The sequence below is a fragment of the Symphalangus syndactylus genome, chromosome 11, assembly GCF_028878055.3.
Source record: "Symphalangus syndactylus isolate Jambi chromosome 11, NHGRI_mSymSyn1-v2.1_pri, whole genome shotgun sequence".
NCBI classification, from domain to species: domain Eukaryota; kingdom Metazoa; phylum Chordata; class Mammalia; order Primates; family Hylobatidae; genus Symphalangus; species Symphalangus syndactylus.
In genome coordinates, this window is record NC_072433.2 from 11,982,837 (window position 1) to 12,009,848 (window position 27,012).

At 38.6% G+C, this 27,012-nt stretch overlaps 1 protein-coding gene across 10 annotated transcripts in view; it reads left to right on the top strand.

The window, feature by feature from the left end:
- Positions 1-27,012, top strand: part of EYA1 (EYA transcriptional coactivator and phosphatase 1) — a 349,363-nt gene that overhangs the window by 193,265 nt on the left and 129,086 nt on the right. For all 10 annotated transcript variants that reach the window (XR_010114399.1, XM_063612625.1, XM_063612623.1 and 7 more), the window contains one exon: positions 17,005-17,082. Coding sequence is in view for 9 of the 10 variants with exons in the window: in XM_063612625.1 (XP_063468695.1) it covers positions 17,005-17,082 (78 nt within the window). In the remaining variant the exon portion in view is untranslated. The remainder of the gene's footprint in view (positions 1-17,004; positions 17,083-27,012) is intronic.

Sequence of the window (27,012 nt, forward strand, 5' to 3'; positions counted from 1 at the left end):
TCAACTGTTTTCCCGCTTCCTTTGGACAGTTAGTCTGAAAAACTTGTCTTGAAACACATAGATTTGTCTTTAGGTGACGTAAAACCAGATGCAATTGGAGGTCAAGATGGAATAGAAATTCTATTCCATGTATTTTATTGTTAAAGCATAGCTTTTAAGAAATAGGCTTCTTGGTGATATTTCTATTAGATGATCATGAAATCGGAGAGGATTTGTCATGTTTGGGAATCTGTGCAAGCCTCTACGTGGTAAAGGCTTTGTGTTGATATTTGTGTTAAGCATGAGAAGTAGTTGGGAAAGGTTCTTTTGAAGGACTCAGGGCTGTGGCCCTAAAAGGATTTTTATTTACGTACGTAATTAAGGCCTTGTTTGCAAAGCAGTGATTCTTTCCATCTTTGTTTTCGCTGGTTGTCTTAAGTCCATGGGAGCTTAAGTTTGGTCAGTTCATATATTGCTGGTTTGAGTGTTTATTTTTGGTTGTCTTGGAGTAAGGAGTGAGGAAGGCCAAAAAAGTGTGAGCAAGCAAAAATCAGAGCTCTAATTTTGAGTGTTCTCTATTGTAAACTTAGACTCAAACTCAAGAAGAAGCTTAAACTTGTCTTGAAACGGATAGATTTGTCTTTAGGTGACGTAAAACCAGATGCAGTTGGAATCTTCACTGCACATAGGGTTTCAGGAATTCTGATGGTAATTCAAATAGTAATTTTGAATTGGTATATCAGATTTCCAAGGTGGTAATAGATACAATCTTGAATTAGGCAGCTAAATTTTATGCATTTAAAATTTACTGTGTATTACATATTTTAGGATGATAGGTTCAGTTTTATAAATTATCAGAATCTATCTTAAGCTGTTTTTATCATTTTTACAAAGCTTAGAACACTAGTAAATTATCTGGATTTGTTTTTTCTCGGTGTAATTTTAATTTTGTAAAATGTAGTGCTATCCAACTAGATTATTTTTAAGAAACCTGATTTACAAGAAATATCTAAACTGGGGCAAATGTGTATAAAATTATGGTTTGAGGCTGTATTTTATAGGCTATGTTTATATATTTGTGGTTAAATATTCTGTTGTCAATAGAAACATGGTAACATAACTTTATTATTGTTTACATTCTGCACAAGATTTAGTTTCTCAAAGATTAAGGGACATTGTGAATAAAGGAGTTTCTAAATGACATTTTTAGTTTGTCTGTAACCACAGAATTGGCCTCTTATAAATTGTTCTTAAACAAAAGCCATAAAAGAATGAACAAATAATTTGTTAGGATTTAATATTTTCCTATGTTGTATATATAGGAATAATTTTCACATGTCTGTTGCTAATTAATTATAATAATGCTGGCTAATATTTATGAATAACCTATTATTAGTCACTGTGATGACCATTCTCTATGTTTTGCTTTATTAATCTTTAGAAAAAAAATTTTAAAACATTGTCAACAAAATAGCTAAGAGTCTGGGCTTGAATTCCAGCTTCACTATTTGCTGGCTGTGTGAACTCAGACAAGTCAGCTTCTATGTGGCTGTTTTCTCATCTGTAAAATGGGGATAATAACAGAACTTACATCAGGCTTTCTGTGAGGATGTAACATAAAATTTGCAGCATAATTGGAACTTGTAAGTGCTCCGTATTAACTGCTATACCATATGTAAATAAGTCACTTCTACAGTGTGATTCCCATTTTATGCACAAAAAAAATCCACGACTTAGTTAAACATGAAGTTTAAAGGCACATGGCTTGTAATTAGTACCAGTGGCATCTGAGTGGGTACTTGAATTAAGTTCTGAGTCCAGAGCCTGGGTTTTTAAATCACCATATTATTCTCTGGAGAGAATATGTCATTTGCATCATCTGCAGATGCCTTTTCTAATACCTTTTACTAAACATTGGTGCTTTCATTGCCACATTGGTGCCTTCATGGCTGAATGATGCCATTCCCTAGCAAACAGCAGCGCTGTGCAAGAACTAGTGGCAGAGGCTTTGATGACAAGGACTTCGTTATAAGGATGACTCCTCAGGGTCGTTATAGTCCGGTCTTGAAGTTCTGGTGTGCGTGAGTGTGTGAGATTCCTTCCTGTGGTCCACATGCACATTGTATTGCACCATTAGGTTAACTTTAGGGGATTGTTTTCAAAGCCTTAGACTTAATTATAATTTCATCAGCTGTCTGATTGTTAAGCCTCTCTGAGATCAAACGGAGATGGGAAGTCATCTCTGCTTTTCGTTATCATGGTCATTATATGCACATTTGGATTGGGGCAGTGTTACTGCGAAATTTAAAAACTGGTTGGTTGCAGTTTTGCTACTGCTCAGAGTAAATGTTTTCTACCTCACAAAATATTTCTAAATAGGTGATAAATTTGGTCACACTTTTCTTGACTTTAAGAACCAAATTATAGCAGCCAAGCAACACAGTTGGCATTTGTTGGGGGCTCCATTGGAATAGTAATGACCAAATCTGAGAGTTGAGAACATGCCTGGGATGTTCTAGGATCAGCAAGGAGTCCAGTGTGGCTGGAGGAGAGAGAATGGCTGGGAGTAAAAGAGGTTAAGTCAGAGGAGTAGAGGGGTGGCACGTGTGAGCCTTGTAGGGTGGCAGATAGGCTCTAGCCTCTCACCTGCAGCTAACTGTATCTTTCATAATAAGAATAGGAACTCCAGTGCTGATTGCCTGCAACTAGGCTCAGGGTTTCTAGAGCTAGGCTTGCTGATAACTAAAGTCTAGATGTAGACAGCTTTTCCCTACTTCCAATTGCTAACAGCACAGAGAATCACAGTTCTGTGGCGTCTCTCTGCTGGTTGGGCCAGAACTTTGGTATGAGCAGAAATATATGTCCCTGAGAACATCCAATTTTCTGAGAAAAACCTCTGCTTCCCTCCTGGGAGATATGTGAACCTTAGTGAATGATAGTATTTAGGCGAATTCATATGCCTTTGGTCATAGATTCCCTGCTTTTAAGTAATTCCTGATTTCTTATGATATCCAAGGATGCCTTGGTGTGAGCAGTATATAAATAAAGTGGGGTCTGTTACGTTTCTTCTCACCTTGCTAACTTGGAGTAAGAGTCAAGAGTAGTTCATTCTCCTCTCTTTTACTGTAAGCATACAATATGATAGAAAAAAATACATACATATTACAAATTTTCCATTTTTGCTTCGGGTAGGAAAAAAATTATATGTCAGTGACTGTCAAATATTGCCTATACTATAGTAGAGAGAAAGCAAGTCTTCAGAATTTATCAAGGGTTTATGTTAACGTTTAGGACCCACAATTTATAAGTGAGAGCTTATTATGATTATGTTCATGGTAATTTGCTAGTTTTACAGATTTGGGTTTTTTTTTTTTCCATGCCTCTAGTATCCCATTACACCAAAAAGTATGTTTATGTACTCCTCATAATACAAATTGGGAACTTTTTTCTTAACATTGTAACATGAATCAAAATCTATGATGCTTACCCATTTTATCATTATATTTATTACTAATGGGATTTTAAGTGGGAAGAATCCTTTTTGTCGAAATGAAGAATATGAACTGCATTGACTAAGTTTTTGAGTACATCATATGCCCTTTACATACATTTATCCTCAAAACAACCTTTAGGCACTTTGGGAGGCTGAGGTGGGCAGATCACGAGGTCAGGAGATCAAGACCATCCTGGCTAACACAGTGAAACCCTGTCTCTACTAAAAATACAAAAAATTAGCCGGGCGAGGTGGAGGGTGCCTGTAGTCCCAGCTACTCAGGAGGCTGAGGCAGGAGAATGGTGTGAACCCGGGAGGCAGAGCTTGCAGTGAGCCAGATCGTGCCACTGCATTCCAGCCTGGGCAACAGAGTGAGACTCTATCTCAAAATAAATAAATACACAAAACAATCTTTAGGATAACTTTTAGGCACCTCATTTTAGAGGGTTTAAGTGACTAGTCTGTGTATACATTGTGTTACTGTGTTGCAGAAGAGATACAAAGGCCTATCAGGCTGATTTCAAAGCCACATTCTTTACACTTTAAAACATGGACTCCCCAGTAGCAATGCTTAGGTCACTAGCCAAAAAGCTGAGTTCTTGCAGAAATAGTTTATTTTCCCTAAGAAGTGTTTATGTTACCTTATCTAAGATTGTGGCCAAGATGAAAGATATACAACATTCATTTATATGTGTGTTTCACCTAGAAGAGTTTCTAAGTTTCTCAAAGCGGGGACACAAGTGTTCACTCTAGTGTCCTTAGCATCTAATGGGAGGATTGGCAATAAAGCCAAATAAAAAAATTGTTAAATAAATGCCTCATATTACTAAGTATATAATATACATGAATGATCATAAGAGCATTCATTAAGCTTACAATGCATTGACAGATTCACTAAGTATCTAGAGCCTGTTTTTCAAATTCTTGAAATTGATCATTTCACAGACAGTTCATATAGTTGCTATGGGCTGTCCATCCACAGAACATCCACAGTCAACACTGTTGCCAGTTTTGAATTTGATCTATAGTGACTGACTTGCTTTTGACCCATAGTAAATAATTGTTTCATAAATAGAAACTTCAACTGTTAGTATGTTAGTAGTGAAGAAGCAACTTCCACATAGTCCAAGAAACAACTGAATGATATAAGGATAAGGAAGTTAGTACACTTAGGGTTAGTGTGTAGATGGTAAGCTGGTAAAGGAATAATTGGAAGTAAACATTTTGAAGGTGGGGAAAATTGCAGGAAGAAGGATATATATATATATATATACACTGCAGTAAAAAAATAAAAGTGTATATATGTGTGTGTATATGTGTGTATATATGTAGTATATCTGTACTGTATATCCACAATTACATCGTTAATTTGAGAACTATTTATTAAGTGATTCTATCTAGAAATATACCAAACTCGATTCTGGCCAAAGAGAAGTTCACTATTAAATGTGATTTACCACCATACTTTAAGATAAGGACTATATTCTGCAGAGGAGGAGGACATCTAATCATGACTGAAGTGATTGTGGATTGTGGGGACGCACGCTGGTGATGCTTAACCTGAGTCCTGAAGAAGAGATAGGAGAATATTGAGTGCCATGCCAGGAAGAGAGAGAGAGCTTGAGCTTTATAGCTGTGATGAAGACATTCCGAATGGCAGAAGAGTGAGTGTGTGTGTGTTTGCGTGTGCACATGTGCACGCGTGTGTGTGTTTGTGTGTGTGTGTAAGATGAGGAGCATGCACAGAGATGGGGTTTAGACACCAAAGATGATGATGAAGGGCTCCAGATATGAAGTTCAAGAATTTGGATTCAACTGTACAGGAGCTGTGGGAGCTGAAGGCTTGTGAGTTGGAAAGTGATATGATTGGGTTTGTGTTTTAGAAATGCACTTAGGGAGTATTTTGAAACTGTATTCAAGGGGTAGTGGGCACTAAGAAGGGACCCCAGGTGAGAAGAAATGAAGGCATTTTATCTGAAATCATGCGCTTATTTACATATTATTATCTTTTTCTGAACAAATCTGATACTTGCCTTAAAGACAGTAATGTGGAAAATGAGTAATATTAGAAATACAGGAAGAATTGCATGCTTGTGAGAGCAGTTTTGTAGTCAGACTTACCTAAACTAAAAAAACACAATCACAATTCTGCTGTTTATTCACAGCAACTAACATAAGCATGTTGAGAACAGAGAAGGGAGCCAAGAAAGAGTCCTGAAGCCTGCCTGCCTCTGTTTGAAGCTCTGTCACGTACTAGTTACCAAGTGTGATGATGAATACTTACTTAACTGCTCTATGCCTCTGCTTCCTGGTCTGTAAAATGAAGATGATAATACTACATGCCTGTAGTGTTGCTACAACTGTTAGATGAGTTGGTAAAGTGCTTAGAACAGAATCTGCCTCCTAGAAAATGCTTAATGTCCACGGCTATTATTATGTGTTACTTCTGAGCCTCTGCCTTCTTTGCTGTAGAATGGCATTGCCGCTTCATCACAGGTGCTATGACAGTTAGTCTGTCCAAAATACTAAGTGCAGTTACTGATATCTACTACATGCTCAAAACATAACAGCTATTATTAAATAATGTTTTATTTTTAAAAAGAAACATATCTTCTGGGCCTGGCTACTGTACTGTGTCCAGGTGAGGAAAGGGTATATTCTCCTCCTTTGGGATCCTGCATATCAAGCACGGCCTTTGCAGGTATTTGGAGTACTTGAGGTACTTAGTCATTACTTGTTCCATTAATACTCAGTGTGGGTAGGGTTTATGTCTGGGTGCTCCTGTGAGTTGGCGAAGGATGGGGAAACATATGATCTGAGATGTACATTTAGTAGATTGATTGCCTTTTAGGCAACTAAGCCATTTTCCCACATTGATATGATTGAGGTTGTGAGTCTGAGCCAGCTCATCTGCTTCCAATCTTCATGCACTAGTTTATTTTACCACCCGCTAATTTGCAACATACACCGATATACTTTTATTCAGTGCCCTGGTATTCTTAGACCTTCTTATTGCTGTGCCATTCACTGATTGTCCAAATCTATACCAAAGGAATGATTAAGGATGATAAAACCATATTCAGAAAACACTGGGCTTTTTGGCTGATTTACAAAAGATATGGCAATTAAAGAAACGTGAAACTAACTGTGTGATCATGGACTATTTATTTAACATTTGAAGCTGCAGTTTCCTCATCTATGAAATTACACAATAATAATAAATATAAAGTTGCCATGAGGAGCAAACAACCTATTGCTTGTAAAGTGCTTAGCAAAATGTATGGCATATAGTACATAGTGTTCAATAATCATAAACTACACTTAAAATTATTACTCCTCCTTCTAAAAGTCTACTTTAATATTGCCTGTGTCGTAAATTGAGAACGTTGTATTGCTGTCTGCATTTTTTTTATTGGTACAATCTTTTCATACTGTTGTGCCATGCTTCCATTATTATAATAAGCTAAAAATATTTCAGTCTCACTTTGCTTTCTGAATATAATATGTATCTGTTGAAAGTCATCGAATGACACATTTAAGATTTGTACATTTAATTATATAAAAATTTTACTTTAAAAAGAGTCAAAAATAAATATGGACTCTAGTTAATGATATGAATGCTGAAGTGTTTAGGGGAAGTGTATTATATCTGCAACTTACTTTAAAATAAACATAAGATGGCTTTTTGAAGGATGGACACAGAAAAGTAAATATAGTAACATGCTAATTGTAGAGTCCAGGTGATAGGTTTATAGGTGTTCACTGTGTAATTCTTCCAACTTTCCTGTCTGTATGATAAATTTTATAGCATAATATTGGAGAAAAAACGAATCTAATATTTATTTAGTTTTTACTGTATACAAATAAACTCTGCCAGATTCTAGAAGAAATATGAAGAGGTATATGGTACTGCCCTTGTGTGAAAGTTGACTTATGCCAATTGGGCCATTTTAGTTATATCCAACTGTGCTAGCTTATTTTCTGTTGCTTATAACAGAATACTTGAAACAAGATAATTTATAAAGAAAAGAAATTTATTTCTTACAGTTATGAAGGCTAAGTCCAAGGTCAAGGGCCTGTATCTGGTGAGGGCCTTCTTGCTAGTGGGGACTCTCTATAGAGTTCCAAGGTGGCACAGAGTGTCAGATGGGGGGGCCATGGAGCATGCTAACATGCTAGTTCAGGTTCCTCTTTCTCTTCTCCTGATAAACCATTAATCCATGAACCCACCAGTTTCCCTCTCCTGATAAACCATTAATCCATGAACCCATTATTCCACGAATGGATTAATACATTCATGAGGGTGGAACACTTGTGATCCAATTACCTTTTAAAGTTCCCACCTTTCAATACTGACACACTGGGGATTAAATTTCAAAATTTGTTTTGGAGGGAATAAATACTCAAACCATAGCACCAACTAAATCAGTTGAAGGAGTAGGGGGAGAAAGCACTTGGGGAATATAGCACCAGCTCCAAAAGCTGAATTTTCTTCAAGCCCAGCTGCTGAAATGGCCTGCTGTAACCTTCAAACCAGTTTACCTAGTAACTAGTGAGACAACCTGCCATGACTCCATGACTGGTTTTACCTACTGCCACCAGTCACCAGTCAGAGGTTGGCAGCCTCCCAAAGCTTCTCTAGTGCCAATGAGCTTTTCAAAACAAAATGTAACATTTCTCTTTCTAATAAAACCTCCTTCTCTTTGTTCTTAGGACATACTGAAGACCATCCTGCTCTCTGTATATGTTCTGAATTGCAATTCTGTGATTTTCAAACAAAATATTTAATTTAGATATTTATCTCTCTCTTTTATGATGACTGTGATACTTGTCTTAAGGAGCTCACGGGCTGGTTAAGGAAGCTAAGACTTTTTAAACATTTAGGAAAACTAAAAGGTAATATACCAAATAAATTATGGAGACTAGGATTTTCAGCCTGTGGCTTACACTTCCTCAGTAGTTGGAGGGCAAGTACCAAAGGTCCACAAATTCAAAAGGTTTGTCTGTAGGGTGAGGAAATTAACAGGCCACATATATATTTAACTCTTTCACATGTGGACATTCTGTTATGTTTATTAAAATACACATTTTTTATCTACAAAATCACAGTAGGTTTTTGTCATACACTTTGGGTTCTGAAATGTTTTGGTGTTAGAGGGCTTCATTCTCAAGAAGGTTACAAGCCATGGATCTGAACAAAAGTGCTCTCAGTATAGAAGAAAGAGCTCTTCAGCTTGCTAAGGTCTGGCCCAGCTTCAAGGCGGAGATGGAATCTGAGCTGAGTATTGGGAAATGGGTAGAATTTGAATAGGTGGAGAAGAGATGGAATGCTTTCTAAATGAAGAAACAATACAAACAAAGGTAGGATAGTTTGGGAGACTGTGAGGAGACCAGTTTAGCTGAAGAAGGAATTGATAGTAGATAAGGTTGGAAGGATCAGTTGGAGCCAAACTGTGGAGGACCCCGAATAGTAAGCTAAGGAATTTGGACTTCATCCTGGAGGCGGTAGAGAAGCCACTGAATATTTTGAACAAGGGGCTGATACGGTGGAAATGTTTTAGGTGTTAATCTGGCAGCAGTTGCAAGGATAGATTGGATTGGGGTAGAGATGAGCATTAGTATGGAGGCTCATGTAATCTTCTCAGATTGCATGTGTTAGGAAACTGAGCTAGTGTGGAAGAATGAGTTGCAAAACAAAAAGGAACATGGAGTTGTAAAAGACATTACAAAGGAGCAGTTGTGATTTACCATATATTATTTCTTTTACAAAAAATTTAAATTAGTCTAGGTCACCCCGTAAGTAATTGCACATGCTGCTGTTGATATATGCTGTACTTTCCATGAATAGCAGGTTTTGAAATAGACTAATGTTTCTTTTTGGCCATGTATACTCTTAAATTCAAGTTTAGTCTGGATGTGTTTATTTGGTTTTCATAAGATTGTACTAGGTGTACCATTGAAGAGCTAATGTTTTTTCCTGCCCTCCTTTAAGATAAAGAAGATGACCTTAACTTTACTTTTTGGAGAGATAATGATCATATGCTATATAGCCAATCCAAACATAAAGGAATGTCTTGTTTTCTAAATGGGAATTAACTAAAGAAAACACATTTAGTTCATGGATATATGTACTTTTAGATGAAGCAGAAATAATCAAATGGGTACTTGTAGTATTGAATCAATCATGCATTTAGAGTGAGATGTCAACTATATAAATTTAGCAATGTTGCTTTTTTCCACTTTCATATTTTATGCAACAATTTTATTCTCTTCACATGTCCCTCGCTGCCCCTTTTTAAATCATTTGACACAGTTTCTGAAAACACATTTCTATTTCTGCTTCATGGTTTGAGAAAGAGACTCATTAAATCTGTGAGTGATACTGTCATTGAATCCAACCCGTAACATAACATTACATGGTTTTGCTTTTGCAATCCTCTACAGCATAATTGTGTTGCTTTATAAAGGGTCCTTTTAAGGCTTATTTGCAGCAATACCCAACATTTGCCTTTGTGGGTCATGTCCCATGAATTATTACAAATTTATGGTAATTTATTTACCTTTCTTTTTACTGATTCAGGCGGGATCCTCTCTAAACATACAAAAATTTCAGTAATTGACAGTTTATGCTAATGTGTCTTCTCCAAATAGTACACTTTTCAAAATAACATAACTGACATGTGTCCTGTAAATGAGACACTTTGCAAAGCCTGCATATCAGTAGACTGAGTGATGATTTGGGCAGAATGAACTGTCACCACCTTGTTTTTAGTATACACAGTGTTTTGAATTGTCCTGTGCAATGTGCCTAGTAGTATGAAGTCAGTTGTAACCTGTTTTTTAAGTCAGTTTATCTTTATCCATTCCCTCCATAAATACTGAGTTCCAACTGCAAGCCAAACATTGGGCTAAGTCCTGTAGAGATACAATCACGTAAACTAAAAAAAAAAATGTAGCTGAGTTTTTTTGGTCTTAGAGGATCTTTTTAGGTCATGAAGCAGTTTATTATATATTGAAATGCATAAGACTTGCCAATATAAAATGAGGTAGAAGAGGACATATATTCTAAAGGAGTCACAAACACAGACATAGTTCAAAGAATAAGAAACCACCCCTGAGTCCTAGATCAGAGAAAACTTAAGGAAACAGGTGGGATTTCAGTTGAACCTTGAAGAAACTGTGGGATTTAGTCACGTGTAAAATTTGTAGAATATTCAATGTCGGAGGGAAGGGTACCACAAAGCTGTAGATTCGAGGAAGCATTAAACGTCTTAGGAGGCCAGTTGGTTTAAATGATGTCCAATGTATGGATATATGGCTGTTTATCTATAAATGGGGATAATAGTGCCACACAGGAAAGTTGGGACAATTAGATGAGATTGTGTATTTTTCAGTACTCTTGTATTCTTGCAAATTACTATTTGTTATGCAAATAAAAAGTGTATGAAAGAAATAAAATGAAAAGTAAAGCAAAGAAAATAAGAAAAGTTCTGTGTCAGAGTATGGGGGGCCTTAAATACATGATTAGAGATTGGGAACTTAATTCAGAAGAAAGTAGAGAACCTGCTGAAGACCCCAGAGCCAGGAGTGACTCATGCACATCTAAATTATGAAAAGATAAATATTTGTTTCCAAAGCAGGGAGAGTAGAGGCTGAAAGTCCGATTTGCTAACTTTCATAAGAGAAGAGGCAGAAGGTAATTAGGATAGTGGCTGTGAAATTAGAAAGAGACACTTGTAAAATGTTAGAGTGGTGGAAATTATAGAGTGTGGCCAGGACAGAAATGATTGTGAGAGAAAATGCAGACAAGAAGGAAGTGGAAATTTAGAACCACAGAGTAGTCAAAGGAAGAAAACCTGGAGAAAAAGAAATACATGGGGGAGAAGAGAACTATTGCTATGTTATATTGAACAATGATAAAAAATGCCAAGGAATAAGACTCATTCTATACAATTGAGGCAAGTTAGGATTAAGAAGAGTTTGAACTGGGCAATTGGGAAAGTCTCCTTGGTAAAATAGGTTAAACCCTGCTCAAGGAAAGGAAACTTTCATTGAAATTAATCCATGGAAAACTGGGAAATGTTGCAGGAAGACGAAGGCTTTAATGCAGCATCAACATTCTTTAGAAAATAGTTGGTGTGGAAGGGAAATAGTTGGTGTGGAAGGGCCAAAGATGGTAAAGGATGAGGTATGTCTCTGGAGCTTAAGGAACATGGAAAAAACTCAGTGGAAACTGTTTCAGACAGTTGTCAAGAGATGGAAAAGGGGGTCTGGCAAGCAACAGGGTGACTCAAAAGAATAAAGACAGAATGCAATTAAGCGGACTTGGCCAGCATGTATGGCACCTGTTCTGCTATACTCATCCATCTGGAACAGCAGCAGAACAGTGAACAATGAGAGATTGCCCATCCTGAGATTAAAATTTGGCAAAAAAAGATGCTAGGAGAAATGAGACCACACAGCATCCTAGGATGGGAGCTAGGCGTGACTGGCTCTGGGTTTCAGGCGAGGCAAGGGAGGCTGTGAAGCAGGAGTGGGAGAACAGATAGGGATTTGGAAAGATGGCTTGTTCTGATGAGGAGTAATAGCAACTAAGTGAATGAATGAGGTAAAAGGTGATATTTCAAGGAGGTAATGCAATTCCAGGCATGGGTGCAGCTGAACATTTTAATAACCAATATGGAATGAAGGTAAGTCTTGTTGAAGTAGAAGAGATGAAGGAATCATAAAGAGTGGGAGAGGGATGGTAAACTGAGTTTTTGAAGTCCCTGCATAATATAGTAGGAAACAAAACTAAAAGGAAGATTGAGTTTGTGCCAAGCAAAGACAAGATGTGCTTACTGTAACAGTTTGAGAAAAGTTGTGAGATGAGCTTAGGTGCTGCTGGGGAGGGCCTGCAGCTCACCAAGGCTGCTGCCTTCCCTGTGTGTTGTGGCATGAATTATTTGTAACATACAGGCTGGCTCCTAGTCCAGCAGGCAGTACTGTCCTTTGTGGTTGAACTTGCTTTATTAAAACAGCCCACTTAATTTATGGTGAAAAATATAACTAATCAAATGGACGAAATATTTGTTTCTTCTGAATGGTCTGTCATCTTCTGCAGATGCAGAAGTCTTCTGTATGACTGGAACCTTCAAGGTATAACCAGAAGTTGCTTGATAAGCATGGAATCATGGTATGATGGGTTAGTGGCATGATCTTGATAGCTAATGTCACCGAGCTCCAATGGTCTGATAGATCCACACTGAAATTTATGATGAAGGAAGATGGTTTTCTCATTTTTATGGGCCAGCCTCCCCTAAAAAATGCCAGAAAAAGATGGCCACATTTTATCCTGGAATTATTGATCACAATTGCCATGTAAACCATTCTCCTTCTATTAGCCTGTTTCTTCAGAAAGTATACACTGCCTTTTAATGACCAAAACATAAGTTTTCTTCATATAATCACAATTTGGTCCTGCCTTCTTGAGTTATTTCCAAGTTACCTTGATTTAATCTTGGCTCTCTTGAAGTGTGGCCTCGTGGCTGATCTTGGACACATCCCTTCACTTCGGATTCTTCTAACTTTCTTTTAAAGGGGAAGCTTAACTTTAATGTGAAGTTCATGATACATTTGGACCCAGTTATCTGTATCTTAAGAAAGACTTTGATTTGTCATAAAGAGACACTGTAGTGATAGAGTGACTATAAAAGCATGGGCCCTGGACCTAGCACAGTGTGGAATGATTTAGAAGCATTTATCTTTTTTTATTCTCACCTGAGTATTCACCCACACTCACAGATGAGGAAGCTGAGGCATACAGAAGTTGACCAACTTCCAGATTGATGCTGTTAGATGCAAAGCTAGATTGAAATTCAACTGATAGTTCCAAAGCTGGTGCTTTTAACTGTTGTATATTGTTCCTAGTATTACTCCCTAGGAGAAAGGAGGAAGGCATTCAGCCCAACAGAGAATATTGCTACTGCTACTTTTAATGATGATGATGAATATAGTTTTAGCTCCTACTTTATATCAGGTACTTTATGTACATTTTTATGAATTCTTATTCCTGTAATATAGATATAATTTTAAAACATTTGTATATGGAGATAATTAAGATCAAGAAGATTAAATCACTTTTAGAAAGTATTATAGCAGGTAACTGGATTCTCTGACTTCAAGACCAAAACTCAATGGCATTGGTGGAGGGAAGATCATTTCGTATCTAGAGAGGAGCAAGTTGCCTAGCATTGCTCAGGCCTGGAGTGCATGGCCAAGTGAAGGAGTTGGAGGAACAGGGAGATTTAAGGGATAAAAGGGAATTTTTGAATATTTGTAAAGGATGAATAGATTTTTAAGGATCAGAAGGAAGACTGGAAACTTAGAATGGTAGAAAAAGAGACTCGTGTGGGGGCAAAAGAGAACAAAAGTTGCTGTTTTCTAATAGACTGGAGTCACATAATGAATAGTATGGTGGAGATAAACTAATCCTAGTTATTTAGAGGTGAACAGATCATTCATAGTTTTTTCTTTTTAGATAGGTGGCTTAGATGGGATAGTTGTTCTCAGATGTTACAGTACCTTAAACCTCTAAGACCAAGAAAACTCAGTGTATGTTTTTAAATTCAAAGCGTTGGAGAGATGCTGTATTACATCATCTACAGTGTATTTATAAATGTGGTGGTGCTAGTGGGAATGGGATGGATAAAATTTTGGTGACCAGAGATCATTCTTGTCTTTTTAACTCTCTGGTGGTTGTATGTTTGGCTACAATAAAGCCAGAAGTAGTCTCTGTTTCTTTGGCTTTCATTCAGAAACTATTTTACATTACAATAAATCACCAGCCTTTAGCATCAGGTCCCTGGTGATCAAAGTATTCAATTACAGTACCTGATAAAATCATGAATATCCTGGTGGTTATTTTATGTACATCCTCTTCTCTTCAACAGTGAGCCTTTTAAAAAACTGGGTTCGTTGGGAAAAGGGAGTCTTTATTCCTTAGTGTATAGATGCGTATGTTTGAACAATGGTGAAAAGCAGTGTTATTGGGGCCTAAAAGAAAAGTATCCTCTTCCTTTCCTTTCCAATCTTTTTGCCTACTTTTAATGGATTTCAAGTATAATTGAATGTGCCTCTTGGGAGTGAAGGCTACATTCGATTAAGCTAATCATATGGAGAATAGCTGGTGTCAATTTTAGGGGTACAGAAATAGGAGTGGTTTTGGTGTAGTCAAGCTTTCACAAAGTAGTTGCATCTACAGAATCTGTTGAATCATAGCCCTTAGATTTGACAAAGACTTGGAAGTAATCTTGATTGACATCTCATGCAGTGGAACAATTTTTTCTTCACATCTTTTCCTGACAGTTGGGCATGGAAGTTCTACGTGAGAATTTCCAGCAAGTTCACTAGGCTAGGAGCCCTAAGACCATAGGAGGGCAGGGACTTCGCTTTCCACTTTAACCCCAGTGTGTGGCACTGTGCCCCAGCAGCCTTGTTGTAGAGTAGCTTGTACTATTGGAAAGTCCCACTTATTACCATTTCTTCAAGCTTTAGTCATGGGCCTTGGAGCCAAAAACATCCGAAATTAAATCTTATTTCTGCCCCTTACTGTGGGTCTTTGGGTGACTTCCTAACCCCTTTGGTTTTAATGTGTGCATGGGAAACAAGAAGACAGTACTGACTAGGGAGTTTGTCTATTCTGAGAACTATTTGTAGAGTTGTTTAAAAGGATGAATTATAATGTCTATCAATAATCAATAATTGACACATAGTAGGCACTTTACAGGACCTGTTTCCATGGCATCTAATTCTACTCTTTTGCTTAGTATGTTGTATTTGATTCTGACTTCAGAATCTTAGTGGTGATCTGTCTGGCAGAGAGTGAAATAGAACGATTGCTTTATGTGTATGGGGCATTATATTAGGTTTTTTTGTGTGTGTTTTTTTAAGGAAGTAAGGTATGATGTGGACAGCTAAGTAAGAAACTTAGAAGCTGTGTGCTAGCAATGGAATACTGCTTTTCCTGAAATGATGGCAGTTTAACGGTGATGAAAAGCGAAATCATTAGGTTGTCTGGTGTCACGGAGAGAGAAGGGAAATACAGGCTTATGTCAGAATTTTTAGCATCAACAAAGACTTCTAAACCCAAAACAACTGGCAGAAAAGTGAAAACTTCAGTTACAACTTCAGTTACACCATTGTTTGGTCTACATGAAAACAATCCAGCAGAGTGATTTCCATTAGTTTCACTGTTGTTGTTGTTTTCTGAAGCTTGTTTAGAAGCCATCTGAATAATTATTTGTTTAAAAAGTGACTATCTGATGCATCTATTTATAATGCTTATTTTTAAACTACTCATTATGCATTAGGAGAATATTTGAAGATCCAGGAGTTATGTGAATTTGTCTTTTCCCTGGTGTTTATAACAGATTGGTGATGTTGAGAGAAGGAAAAGCTGCATTTTCTCCATCCTCTTTTCCCATTTCAAAATGAATTTGCTTTATAAGAGAGGCCTCCCCAAATATTCTCTCGTGGGAGCCTTTGTTTTAGGAAGCATGTTAATGATTTTTAGCTATCCCTTAAAATATTACTGCATTCTTTCTGAAAATCTGTTACTAAGAAATGAATACCTTCCACAAAGCAGGGTAGGCAAATTCTGATGATGGCACTTCACCAGTAGTTTCTAAGGAAAACAGCGATGCTACTTCTTCATTAAAAAAAAATGTAAAACTAGAGAGAACAAAGGCAGATGTGCTGAAGTTGTTGGCTTGTCTGTTTGGTAGGGGAACAATAACAGTCACCATATCAGGGGAGTGGATCGCTTTAGAGAATCTATAGCATAAATCTAAAAGTTATCTCACAGCACAAAGGGACTTGACCAAAGATCATGTATGTATTTCACAAACTGTCTGCTATCAGTACTGTTTTGAAATAGAAAACTTTGTTTCTGCTTCATTTAGATTCAGTATGTTTTTGGTACGAAGCATATGTGAAATATCGATGAACTGGCAGTCAGATATGGCTGGGTGGTAATGATGGCGCATTAAATCGAGCCCTCGGTTTTTTAGCCAGGCTGGAGAACCCAGAAGGTGTGTGTGTGTGGTAGGGGGGACCCTGCCCTTGAGCATCAGGAAGACCTGCTGCTGGCGACACCCACTTACTTCCTGCTTCCCCACATCTTTCTGTTCTATCCTTTTGACCCTGACCAAGTGACAGATTTTTCCACAACCCCAGGAAATGATTTTATATCACGTCATGTAGATTTTGAGAGATGATTTATTTATCAATAAGTAATTCAGCAAATATGTAAAGCAATGATGAATTTAATTACTTTTAAAGTGCTGCTTTTAAAGGGTAACTTGTGACAATAGATTGTTTCCTAAGGGGAAAGAACTTAACACGTGAACGTTTTTTAAAAGGAGTCTATTTATGCTTATGATTTATGTTAGTTAGGGAAAATGTTTTCTGAAATGAGAATGTTATATCTTCTCTTCCATGTCTTTACAAATAACTATTAATTCAATATCGGTGTATGTTGTTTATTTTTGTAGTTAAAACAGAGCCAATGAACAGCAGTGAAACAGCTTCAACGACAGCAGACGGGTCTTTAGACAATTTCTCAGGTTCGGGTAAGGAGTAAATATTAGACTTTCACATCCACACCAAGCATTTTTTCTAGTTTATTCATGTAATGTCCCTGTGTATATATATGTATGCATGTATATGTGTATATATGTGGGTATATATGTACGTATGTATATATACATATAAAATAGCTTTGCTCAGAGTCGCACATTACCAATTCTGTTTTTATTCATTGTGAAGAAGTGGTTGCTGAAATATTGGTATCTAATAAATGGGGTAAAAAGGGTTTTGTTCTTCTCCTTTCTTCTACTAATTATATTTACTATGCTGGTAACTCCTCCCCCATTCTCTCTTAGATGTATTATTTTTCCAGGTCTTCAAATTTGGTTAGGCAAAATTTGGTATTTTACACTTCTAAGCAGACTCGCCAAGCCATCTTGCTAAATAACTGTCATATCAACTATGGATCTAAATTAAATAGACTCTGTAAAGCAGCATTAAGTTCTTCGGTTAGTTTTTAATCTCCCTCACAATAATAAAACCTGCCTCCAATAAACAAAATATCCAAGTTCCACAAGTGTCATAATGAAATTACTGACAAGAAAGCGACTGTGATCATAAGGTGGTTGTGAGAATGTGATTATATATTTGCCAAGTCACCCAGCCCAGTTTGGAGTATTTCATTTAAAAATTATTTATATCAGACGTAATTCTTAGAATTTTGACTTTTTTTTATATTGCCTGCTATAATTTTAGCACCTCTCTGTTGGAAATGCTATAATTCCATGAAGTTGTGATTGATTTAATCAAGCTCTCTGGATCATTTCTTTAATACATACCACAACAAAAAGAAATTATAAATACAAAATGAAATGCAAACACACCACTTCGATACTAATGATACCAGGTGAAAGCAATAAAATATAACAAAGGGCGTAATATCCATTTGTTCTTTCCTGAAACATTTATTAGAATTTGACTTTTACCTGGCAATGTGGTTGGTGCCATGCTGACTTCATAGGTGTATGAAAATGGTCCTGGTGCAGGGCTTCGTGGGATGAACAAATGAACAGAACATCACAGTACAGTTTGATAATGCAGAGGGAAGCCCAGAGAGCCCAAAGAACACCCAGGAAGGGACGTAGTGGAGACCAGGTTGGGGTGGGGTGATCAGGGAAGGTGTCATGGAGTAGATACTCAGTCTTAAAAAATGAGGAGGAAAAAAGCACTGGGAGAGAGATGCTGGACAAATGGACACTCCGTGAAAGGAGACAGCAGCACAGAGGGCATGGATCTTTGGGGAACTGTTAATGGTTCAGGGTTCCTGGTGTGTGTACGGTGTGAGCAAGGGCATGTTGCAGAGGGAGGCAGGGGCCAGAGTCTAAAGAGGTTTGTGTGAGCTTCATGGAATTTGTGTTTTCTGCTGTGTGCAATGCGAGGCATCAAAGGAAGGGGGTCACATGATCATATTCATAGGACAGAATTACGGCCACCATGGCAGGATGAATTAGGGGCAGGTGAGCTGAAGTGGAAAAATCAGTGAGATATTTTTTTGTATTAATTTGAGCAAGAAATATTGAAGACCTGAAATAAAACACTGGCAATGGGTATGGGAAGGTGATGGATTTGGTGCATTTCATTTGTGAAGTAGAATTTATAGTCATCAGTTACCAATGGGTATAGGGGTAAGTGAGGCAGAGAAAGAAGTTAAGAGCCAGGAAATGCAAGAGGAGCATGGTTGACAAAGGAAGACAGGAACCTCAGTTTTGGGCATGTTGACCGTGAGGCAGCATCTACCTGCAGATGCCAAGTATATTAGGGTTTGGAGCTCAAGGGAGATTTGGCATGGGAAATTTAAAGTGTACAGGGAGCTAAAGCTAGTGGGATAAACAAGTTTGAAGACAGAACTCACGGAAAGTTAATATATATGACATGGGCAGAGGATCAAATGAAAACAGGTAAATCGGGATAAAGCAACAGTTTTGGCCAGGCATGGTGGTTCACACGTGTAATCCTAGCACTTTGGGATGCAGAGGCAGGAGAATCATTTGAGCCCAGGAGTTGGAGGCCAGCCTGGACAACATAGGGAGACCTGTCTCTACAAAAAATAATTTTTAAAAAATTAGCTGGGTATGGTGGCATGTGCCTGTGATCCCAGCTACTAAGGAGGCCCAGGAGTTCAAGGTTGCAGTGAGCTGTGATTGCACCACTGCACTTCAGCCTGGGCAGCAGAGTGAGACTCTGTCTCAAAACAAAAAAACAAAACAAAAAAGCAAGAGTGTTGAGCTGGAAGCAAACACAGGGAAGAATTCTAAGGAAGCACTGTCAACAATGTGGATCTGTACACAGCTCTAGAGAATTATTTTTAAAACGTGTCTTGAGAAAATGTTAACTATATTAATAGGAAAAGCAAGTTATGAAAGTGTCATATTTTCAGTATAATCACAGTTTTGCTTTCTTAAAAAGGCATCTGTATGTACATATATGGGCCTGTGTATATAGGTCTAAAAATTAGCAGTGATTCTCTCTGGATGGTGGAATATAATTTGAATATTATTCCTTCTGATTTTGTCTTATTTTCAAAATTCTTATATTTATATGTATATATAAATATATATATATATATATATAACATTTATACTTTTAAAAAGTAATACTTTTAAAGTCCAAGTTAAAAATCATGTGCTACAAAGAGATAATCTTTTTGAAAATATCTATGGAAAATAGTATTGCATCAGTATCACTGTTTTTCCTGATTTTGATAACTGTACTGTGGTAAAAGAATTCTTTGTTTTTTAGAAATACACATAGAAATATACATGTATATATATATATGTGTGTATTTATTTAGAGACAGAGTCTCACTCTGTTGCCCAGGCTGGAGTGCTGTGGTGTGATCTCGGCTCACTGCAACCTCTGCCTCCTGGGTTCAAGTGATTCTCCTGTTTCAGCCTCCCGAGTAGCTGGGACTACAGGCACGTGCCACCATGCCCAGCTAATTTTTGAATTTTTAGTAGAGATGGGGTTTCACCATGTTGGCCAGGACGATGTCAATCTCTTGACCTCGTAATCCACTTGCCTCGGCCTCCCAAAGTGCTGGGATTACAGGTGTGAGCCACCGCACCCGGCCAGAAATATTTATAAGTAAAAAGACATCATACACAAAACTCCAACAGAATGTGAGGTATATATGTGTATGCATTCACACACACACACACACACACACACACACGCAAGAAATCAAGGATAAAGTTAATAACATGTTGGAGAATTTGGATGAAGGATATCTGGGAAGTTTTTGTGCTGTTCTTGTAACTTTTCTGCAAGTTTCAAATTATGTCAAAATTTAAAATAAAAAAATTACAAGCATGAATGGGTTAGCCTGTAGCAGTTTCAGTAGATGGGTGAACTTTATCCTTGTCCCTGATGGACCACATGACGAACTTCTGTGTCTCCGGCATAGCCCTTAGCAGATAGTATGTGCTCCTAAAGTTTATTGAATGAATGGATGATTTCATGAATAATGTGGGGGAGTGAAGATGAGGAAAAGAAAAATGTCTTTCAAGTACATAGTGCTAAAAAGAGGGGAAGGAAAGGAAATTCATTAGAGAGAGGGATGGCATTTAGGAGGTCAGGGTGGTTTCATACTGCTGACACAAACTCAACAGAGGCAGAGGTTAGAGGTATGAGCAAGTACGGGGATAATTGATAGAGGAAAGCCCCTGATGGGATAGCAATAGCACAAATCCAAAACAGAAGCGGATCAAGCTAGAAAGGAATAAGTTTTCCACTGAAACATTGGGGAAGATGCAAGACGAAGTGGTGCAGATGAATTTGAAGTGGACAAGGTGGCAGTATGTTGAGGGAGTTCCTATCCGATTCTTCAGTTCAGACCCTCCAACGGCTCCCATTCATCTCTGTAGGTAAAAGCCAAATCCTTAAAAAGCCCACAAGCCCTATCATCGTCTGCCTCAGAGACTGTCTGACCTTGTTTCCTGCCCCCATTGCTTACTGCTCTTCCTCCCACGTGGTAGACGTGCTCCCCACATAATGCCTGTTTTGCTGGCAGTCCCTTCCCTGTATACCTGCCTTACTCTCCCTAACTTCGTCTGTGTTCAAATCTCACCTCATCGAAGCCCACCCTGACCACTTGACTCAGTGCAGCTCTCTTGTTCTACTTCTGTTCTACCAGGCCGGGTTCCTCCCCACTCTTTCCTGCCAGTAATTATGAGCTTTTTGCAAATGCTGTCATTTTCTTGTGCATTATGTTTAGTGTTGGACTCTCACCCCACCAAAACATAAGCTTGTGTTGGCAGGGATTCTGTCTCGTTTGGTTCACTTCTATGTCCCTGACATCTAAAACAGTACCTGCCACATATTAGGCACTCATATATTTGCCTAATATGTGCCACGTATTTGAATTAAAGAAAACATGAATGAACGAATGATGGCTTCTACTTTTTCCTCCAGAGTGACTCAAAATAAGAGTATCGATAGGCATGTGGGCCTGAAGAGTTGGAGAAGACTGAAATTGATGTAGTGGATGCTGGGGAAGTCTGAGGCTGCCTAGAAACAGAGAAGAGGTTGGACAGTAGAGCTGAAGGTTGAACAAGGCTGGAGCAACGAACATGGGCCTGTATGGTAGAGTGATATTTCTCTACAAGGGCTTAGAAGACCACATAAAAAGATGCTGGGCTTGATCGAGGGTCAAGGGTTTGCCAGGTAGAGCATGAGAGAATATGAAATTAAGAAAATGGAGAGTATCAGTAAAGGAATGGTTTAAAATAATTTTTCGTGTATTCAAGACGGGTAGAAAGAAGAAGGTAGGGGCTAATACCGTGAGAAAAGATAGGGATGTCAGGGGTTCTTCATCTCTTGATGAGGTTGGAGAACACATGAAATGAGAACAAAGGAGTGAAAATTCTAGACAGAAATGATATTCCTTACTTAAACTCAGTGAGGCCTTCACCACGTGCCTCTGTAGTTAGTTCTGCACCTTTCCTCACTACTTATGGGATTAATTCTCAGTCTCTGTCTTCTTGCTAAACTGTAGCCCTATGAGAACAGAGATTCTGTTTGTATTATTCAGTTACAGTCCTGGTGGTCTTCATGGTATCAAGCATATAGGAGATGCTCAGTAAATGTTTGCTAAGGAAATTAATGCATTGATCAATGTGATTATGGCTTGAGACCATGGAGTGGGGAAAAGGGGTCAGGATGTGGTCTTGAGCTTGATGACTGAAGTAGAAGGCCAGGGTTGAGGCCTAGACAGACTGAGAAAAGCAGTGGATGCATAACCCAGGGTGATGTTGGGGCTTGTAGGGAGACATCACCAAATCCTAAAGTTTTTGATAAATGTAGGCGTGTCCAGGATGTGGGTCATTCATGGAAATGTTGAAGATCTGTCATCATCCCCAGAGAAAAAAAGATTTTATGGGAGAGTAGAAAACCAATGGTTTGGAAGAAGCAACAATGAAAATATGTTTTCAGGTTTTTGTGACATCTGGAATCTGAGAGACCAACCAGCCTCAACTTGGAAAAGATACACAGGAGAAGCGAGGGCCTTGGAGAAGGGCTTGGCTGAAGGTGAAGGGGTAGGTGGTGGAGAGGCTGAAACTGTAAAGGATCTTGTTTTCCATAGTTTGGTTCTCTGTGTTGAATACAGCGGAAAGAATCAGGAGAGCTGAGGGGGTTGGGTGAAGGCGCAGGAAGCACAGAGCACCCTGGAATCAGTATTCTCTTGTTTTACATTTTATTTTCTCTCTCTTTTATAAATGATGAAAGAGACAAAAATCAACATACTGGAATGGCTATGAACAGGGCTTAGGGTTTGTAAAAGGAAGAAGTTTCTAAGCCTTTAACTCCAAGCTGTCCTTTACATCTGTGGCCACCACTCCTACTTTCTTCTCCACAATGGCTTAAAAATTCACATGAACTTGGTCAGGCGCTGTGGCTCACACGTGTAATCTCAGTACTTTGGGAGGCCGAGGCAGATAGATCACAGGGTCAGGAGGTCAAGACTATCCTGGCTAACATGGTGAAACCCCATCTCTACTAAAAATACAAAAAATTAGCCAGGCATGGTGGCGGGCACATGTAATCCCAGCTAATCAAGAGGCTAAGGCAGGAGAATTGCTTGAACCCGGGAGGTGGAGGTTGCAGTGAGCCGAGATGTGCCATCGCACTCTAGCCAGGGTGACAGGGTGAGACTCTGTCTCAAAACAAAACAACAACAAAAAAAGAACTTAAACATTCCGACCCTATTATTAGTGTCTTTTTTATTATTATTATACTTTAAGTTTTAGGGTACATGTGCACAATGTGCAGGTTTGTTACATATGTATCCATGTGCCATGTTGGTGTGCTGCACCCATTAACTCATCATTTAGCATTAGGTATATCTCCTAATGCTGTCCCTCCCCCCTCCCCCCACCCCACAACAGTCCCCAGAGTGTGATGTTCCCCCTCCTGTGTCCATGAGTTCTCATTGTTCAATTCCCACCTATGAGTGAGAACATGCGGTATTTGGTTTTTTGTCCTTGTGATAGTTTACTGAGAATGATGGTTTCCAGTTTCATCCATGTCCCTACAAAGGACATGATCATCATTTTTTATGGCTGCATAGTATTCCATGGTGTATATGTGCCACATTTTCTTAATCCAGTCTATCGTTGTTGGACATTTGGCTTGGTTCCAAGTCTTTGCTATTGTGAATAGTGCCGCAATAAACATACGTGTGCATGTGTCTTTATAGCAGCATGATTTATAGTCCTTTGGGTATATACCCAGTAATGGGACGGCTGGGTCAAATGGTATCTCTAGTTCTAGATCCCTGAGGAATCGCCACACTGACTTCCACAATGGTTGAACTAGTTTACAGTCCCACCAACAGTGTAAAAGTGTTCCTATTTCTCCACATCCTCTCCAGCACCTGTTGTTTCCTGACTTTTTAATGATCGCCATTCTAACTGGTGTGAGATGATATCTCATTGTGGTTTTGATTTGCATTTCTCTGATGGCCAGTGATGATGAGCATTTTTTCATGTGTTTTTTGGCTGCATAAATGTCTTCTTTTGAGAAGTGTTTGTTCATGTCCTTTGCCCACTTTTTGATGGGGTTGTTTTTTTCTTGTAAATTTGTTTGAGTTCATTGTAGATTCTGGATATTAGCCCTTTGTCAGATGAGTAGGTTGCAAAAATTTCCTCCCATTTTGTAGGTTGCCTGTTCACTCTGATGGTAGTTTCTTTTGCTGTGCAGAAGCTCTTTAGTTTAATTAGATCCCATTTGTCAATTTTGGCTTTTGTTGCCATTGCTTTTGGTGTTTTAGACATGAAGTCCTTGCCCACGCCTATGTCCTGAATGGTATTGCCTAAGTTTTCTTCTAGGGTTTTTATGGTTTTAGGTCTAACCTGTAAGTCTTTAATCCATCTTGAATTAATTTTTGTATAAGGTGTAAGGAAGGGATCCAGTTTCAGCTTTCTACATATGGCTAGCCAGTTTTCCCAGCACCATTTATTAAATAGGGAATCCTTTTCCCATTGCTTGTTGTTGTCAGGTTTGTCAAAGACCAGATAGTTGTAGATATGTGGCATTATTTCTGAGGGCGCTGTTCTGATCCATTGATCTATGTCTCTGTTGTGGTACCAGTACCATGCTGTTTTGGTTACTGTAGCCTTGTAGTATAGTTTGAAGTCAGGTAGCGGTGATGCCTCCAGCTTTGTTCTTTTGGCTTAGGATTGACTTGGCGATGCAGGCTCTTTTTTGGTTCCATATGAACTTTAAAGTAGTTTTTTCCAATTCTGTGAAGAAAGTCATTGGTAGCTTGATGGGGATGGCATTGAATCTATAAATTACCTTGGGCAGTATGGCCATTTTCACGATATTGAAAAAAAAAAAAAAGGAACTTAAAGATTCCCACTCTATTATTAGTGTCTTAATAAAATAGACCGTGAGGATAAAGAAGAAATGGAGCCACTCTGATGTTGGTGATTGCTATCTCCACCTCTCTTTCAAGAAGCCCTAGCACCTGCAAGCCTTGAGGACATAGTGACCCACTCTTCCAGGGAAGCCCTCAGGGATCTTGGTGTGGGGAGAGTGAAAGAAAAGGGGAGGCCGGTTTTCCAAGGCATGTGGCTGAACTGAAAATTGCAGCGTTGATTATCATGGTTTCCAAATATTGTAAAGTGGTGCCCATTTACTCTTTATCAACAAAAAGCAATACTTTAATGATTTAAATTTTAAGAACAAGAGGGATTGCAAACAAAGTTTTTGATATCTTTGCTGCCTCTGCCATTTCTACAAAGCCTAAATTTGTTATTAAGTAAAATGCTAGTTATGTCTGGTGATATTTGAAAATTGAAAATAGAAGCAGGAATGCTTCTGGAAGAGAAAAAATATTGTGTAACAAATATGGTTTCTGTATTTAATTGTTCATAAAAGGTATACCTTTCTAGGTCTGATTCATTCATTCAACAATTATTTATTGAGCACCTGCTATATGCCAAGCAATGTTCTAGGCAGAGGGAATACAGCAGTGAAGTGGTAGACAGGGTCTCTGCCCTCATGGAGCTTTCATTCTTTGGGAGAGACAGATAATACATGGGTAAGTGTTAAGTGCTGGTGTACATAAATAGACAACTAAAAGTGCTAAGAAGAAAACAAAAGCTGATCAAAGAATTTGGTAAAGGAATGAATGGGAGTCTCTTTTAGAAGAGAGGGCATCTGAGCAGAGATCTTGGTGAAGGGCAGAAATAAGTTTGGGTTCAATGAAATGTGATAGGAGGATAATGGAGGGCTTGGAGTTGAGGGTCGGGGGTTTGTGGCATGACTTAATTTATGTTTTTAAGAGGTCACTGTTTGATGTATGGAAGGTGCTTTATGGGGCGAAGGGTGAGGTGAGGGCACATGGAAGCAGGGAGACCAACATTTTCCTGGCTCAGAAGAAAGATGACTGTGTTAGTTCACGTCTTCCTAGAAGAGCCACCAAGGCAGGATTAACTGTGCCAGGATTTTGTTAAGGGAAAGGAGAGAGGGAAGGAAGGGAGGTTAAGTTAGGTGGGAGTGCAGTCTAAGGACATTTCAGCAAGGCCATCAGAGGAGCCCCAGCTCTCCCAGGAACAGGCCTGCCTTAGTATCCCTGGTGCATTGTCACCGGTCGGGTTAAGCCCTCTGAATGTGTCCCCTCACCCCCGCCCTGCATGGCATGAATGGATTGCAGAGCTTAACAGCTCGGCCCTTGTTCAGCTTCATCCCCTGCAGCAGAAGAACCAGGAGGTGCATCTTCTGTTTGCCACGTTGGTGACTGAAACAGAGTGATAAATGAGAAGTGAGAAGCTGTGAGGTTTGGGGTATATTTTGATGGGAAAACAGGCTGGACTTATGATAAAAGGGTGGGTGGGATGTGAGGGAAAGAGAAGAGTCAAAACTTACTTCTAGGCTTTTGACCTGATTGTCTGGCTGAATGGTGTTGACATGAAGGTGCCTGGGGGAGGAATGAACTGAGGACCTGCCAATTTCGAGAGTTCTGTTGCTCTTCCCAGTGCTCCCAAGATGGTGATTGTTATTCACTTTTGATTCTCCTCTCCCTTCCTACAAAAAGATTGGAGGAGATTCTTTCTATGTTGGACATAGAATAATTGAAACAGATGAAGAGATATTGGTTGTCCGTATGTTCCCAAGGCTCTGTGGCATGTGTAATTTGGAGTTTTCTAAGGGTAAAATGACCGTTTAATTTACCTTGATAGATGATCTGGGGTCATTCCCTTTGTTTTAGGTGATTTTGGTCCTGTGAAATTAAAATTAATCTGAATTCCTGGGTTACTGTTTGGAAAGTTTAAAGTGTTTCATGCCATTACAGTAAAGGTACTTGAGGTATAAGATGGTAGATTTTTGACTACAGGCCACGCGGAGATTGTGTGAGCCATACAGGGGTTTGGATTTAAAGAAAGCCCAAAAGATATGACTTATTATATGGC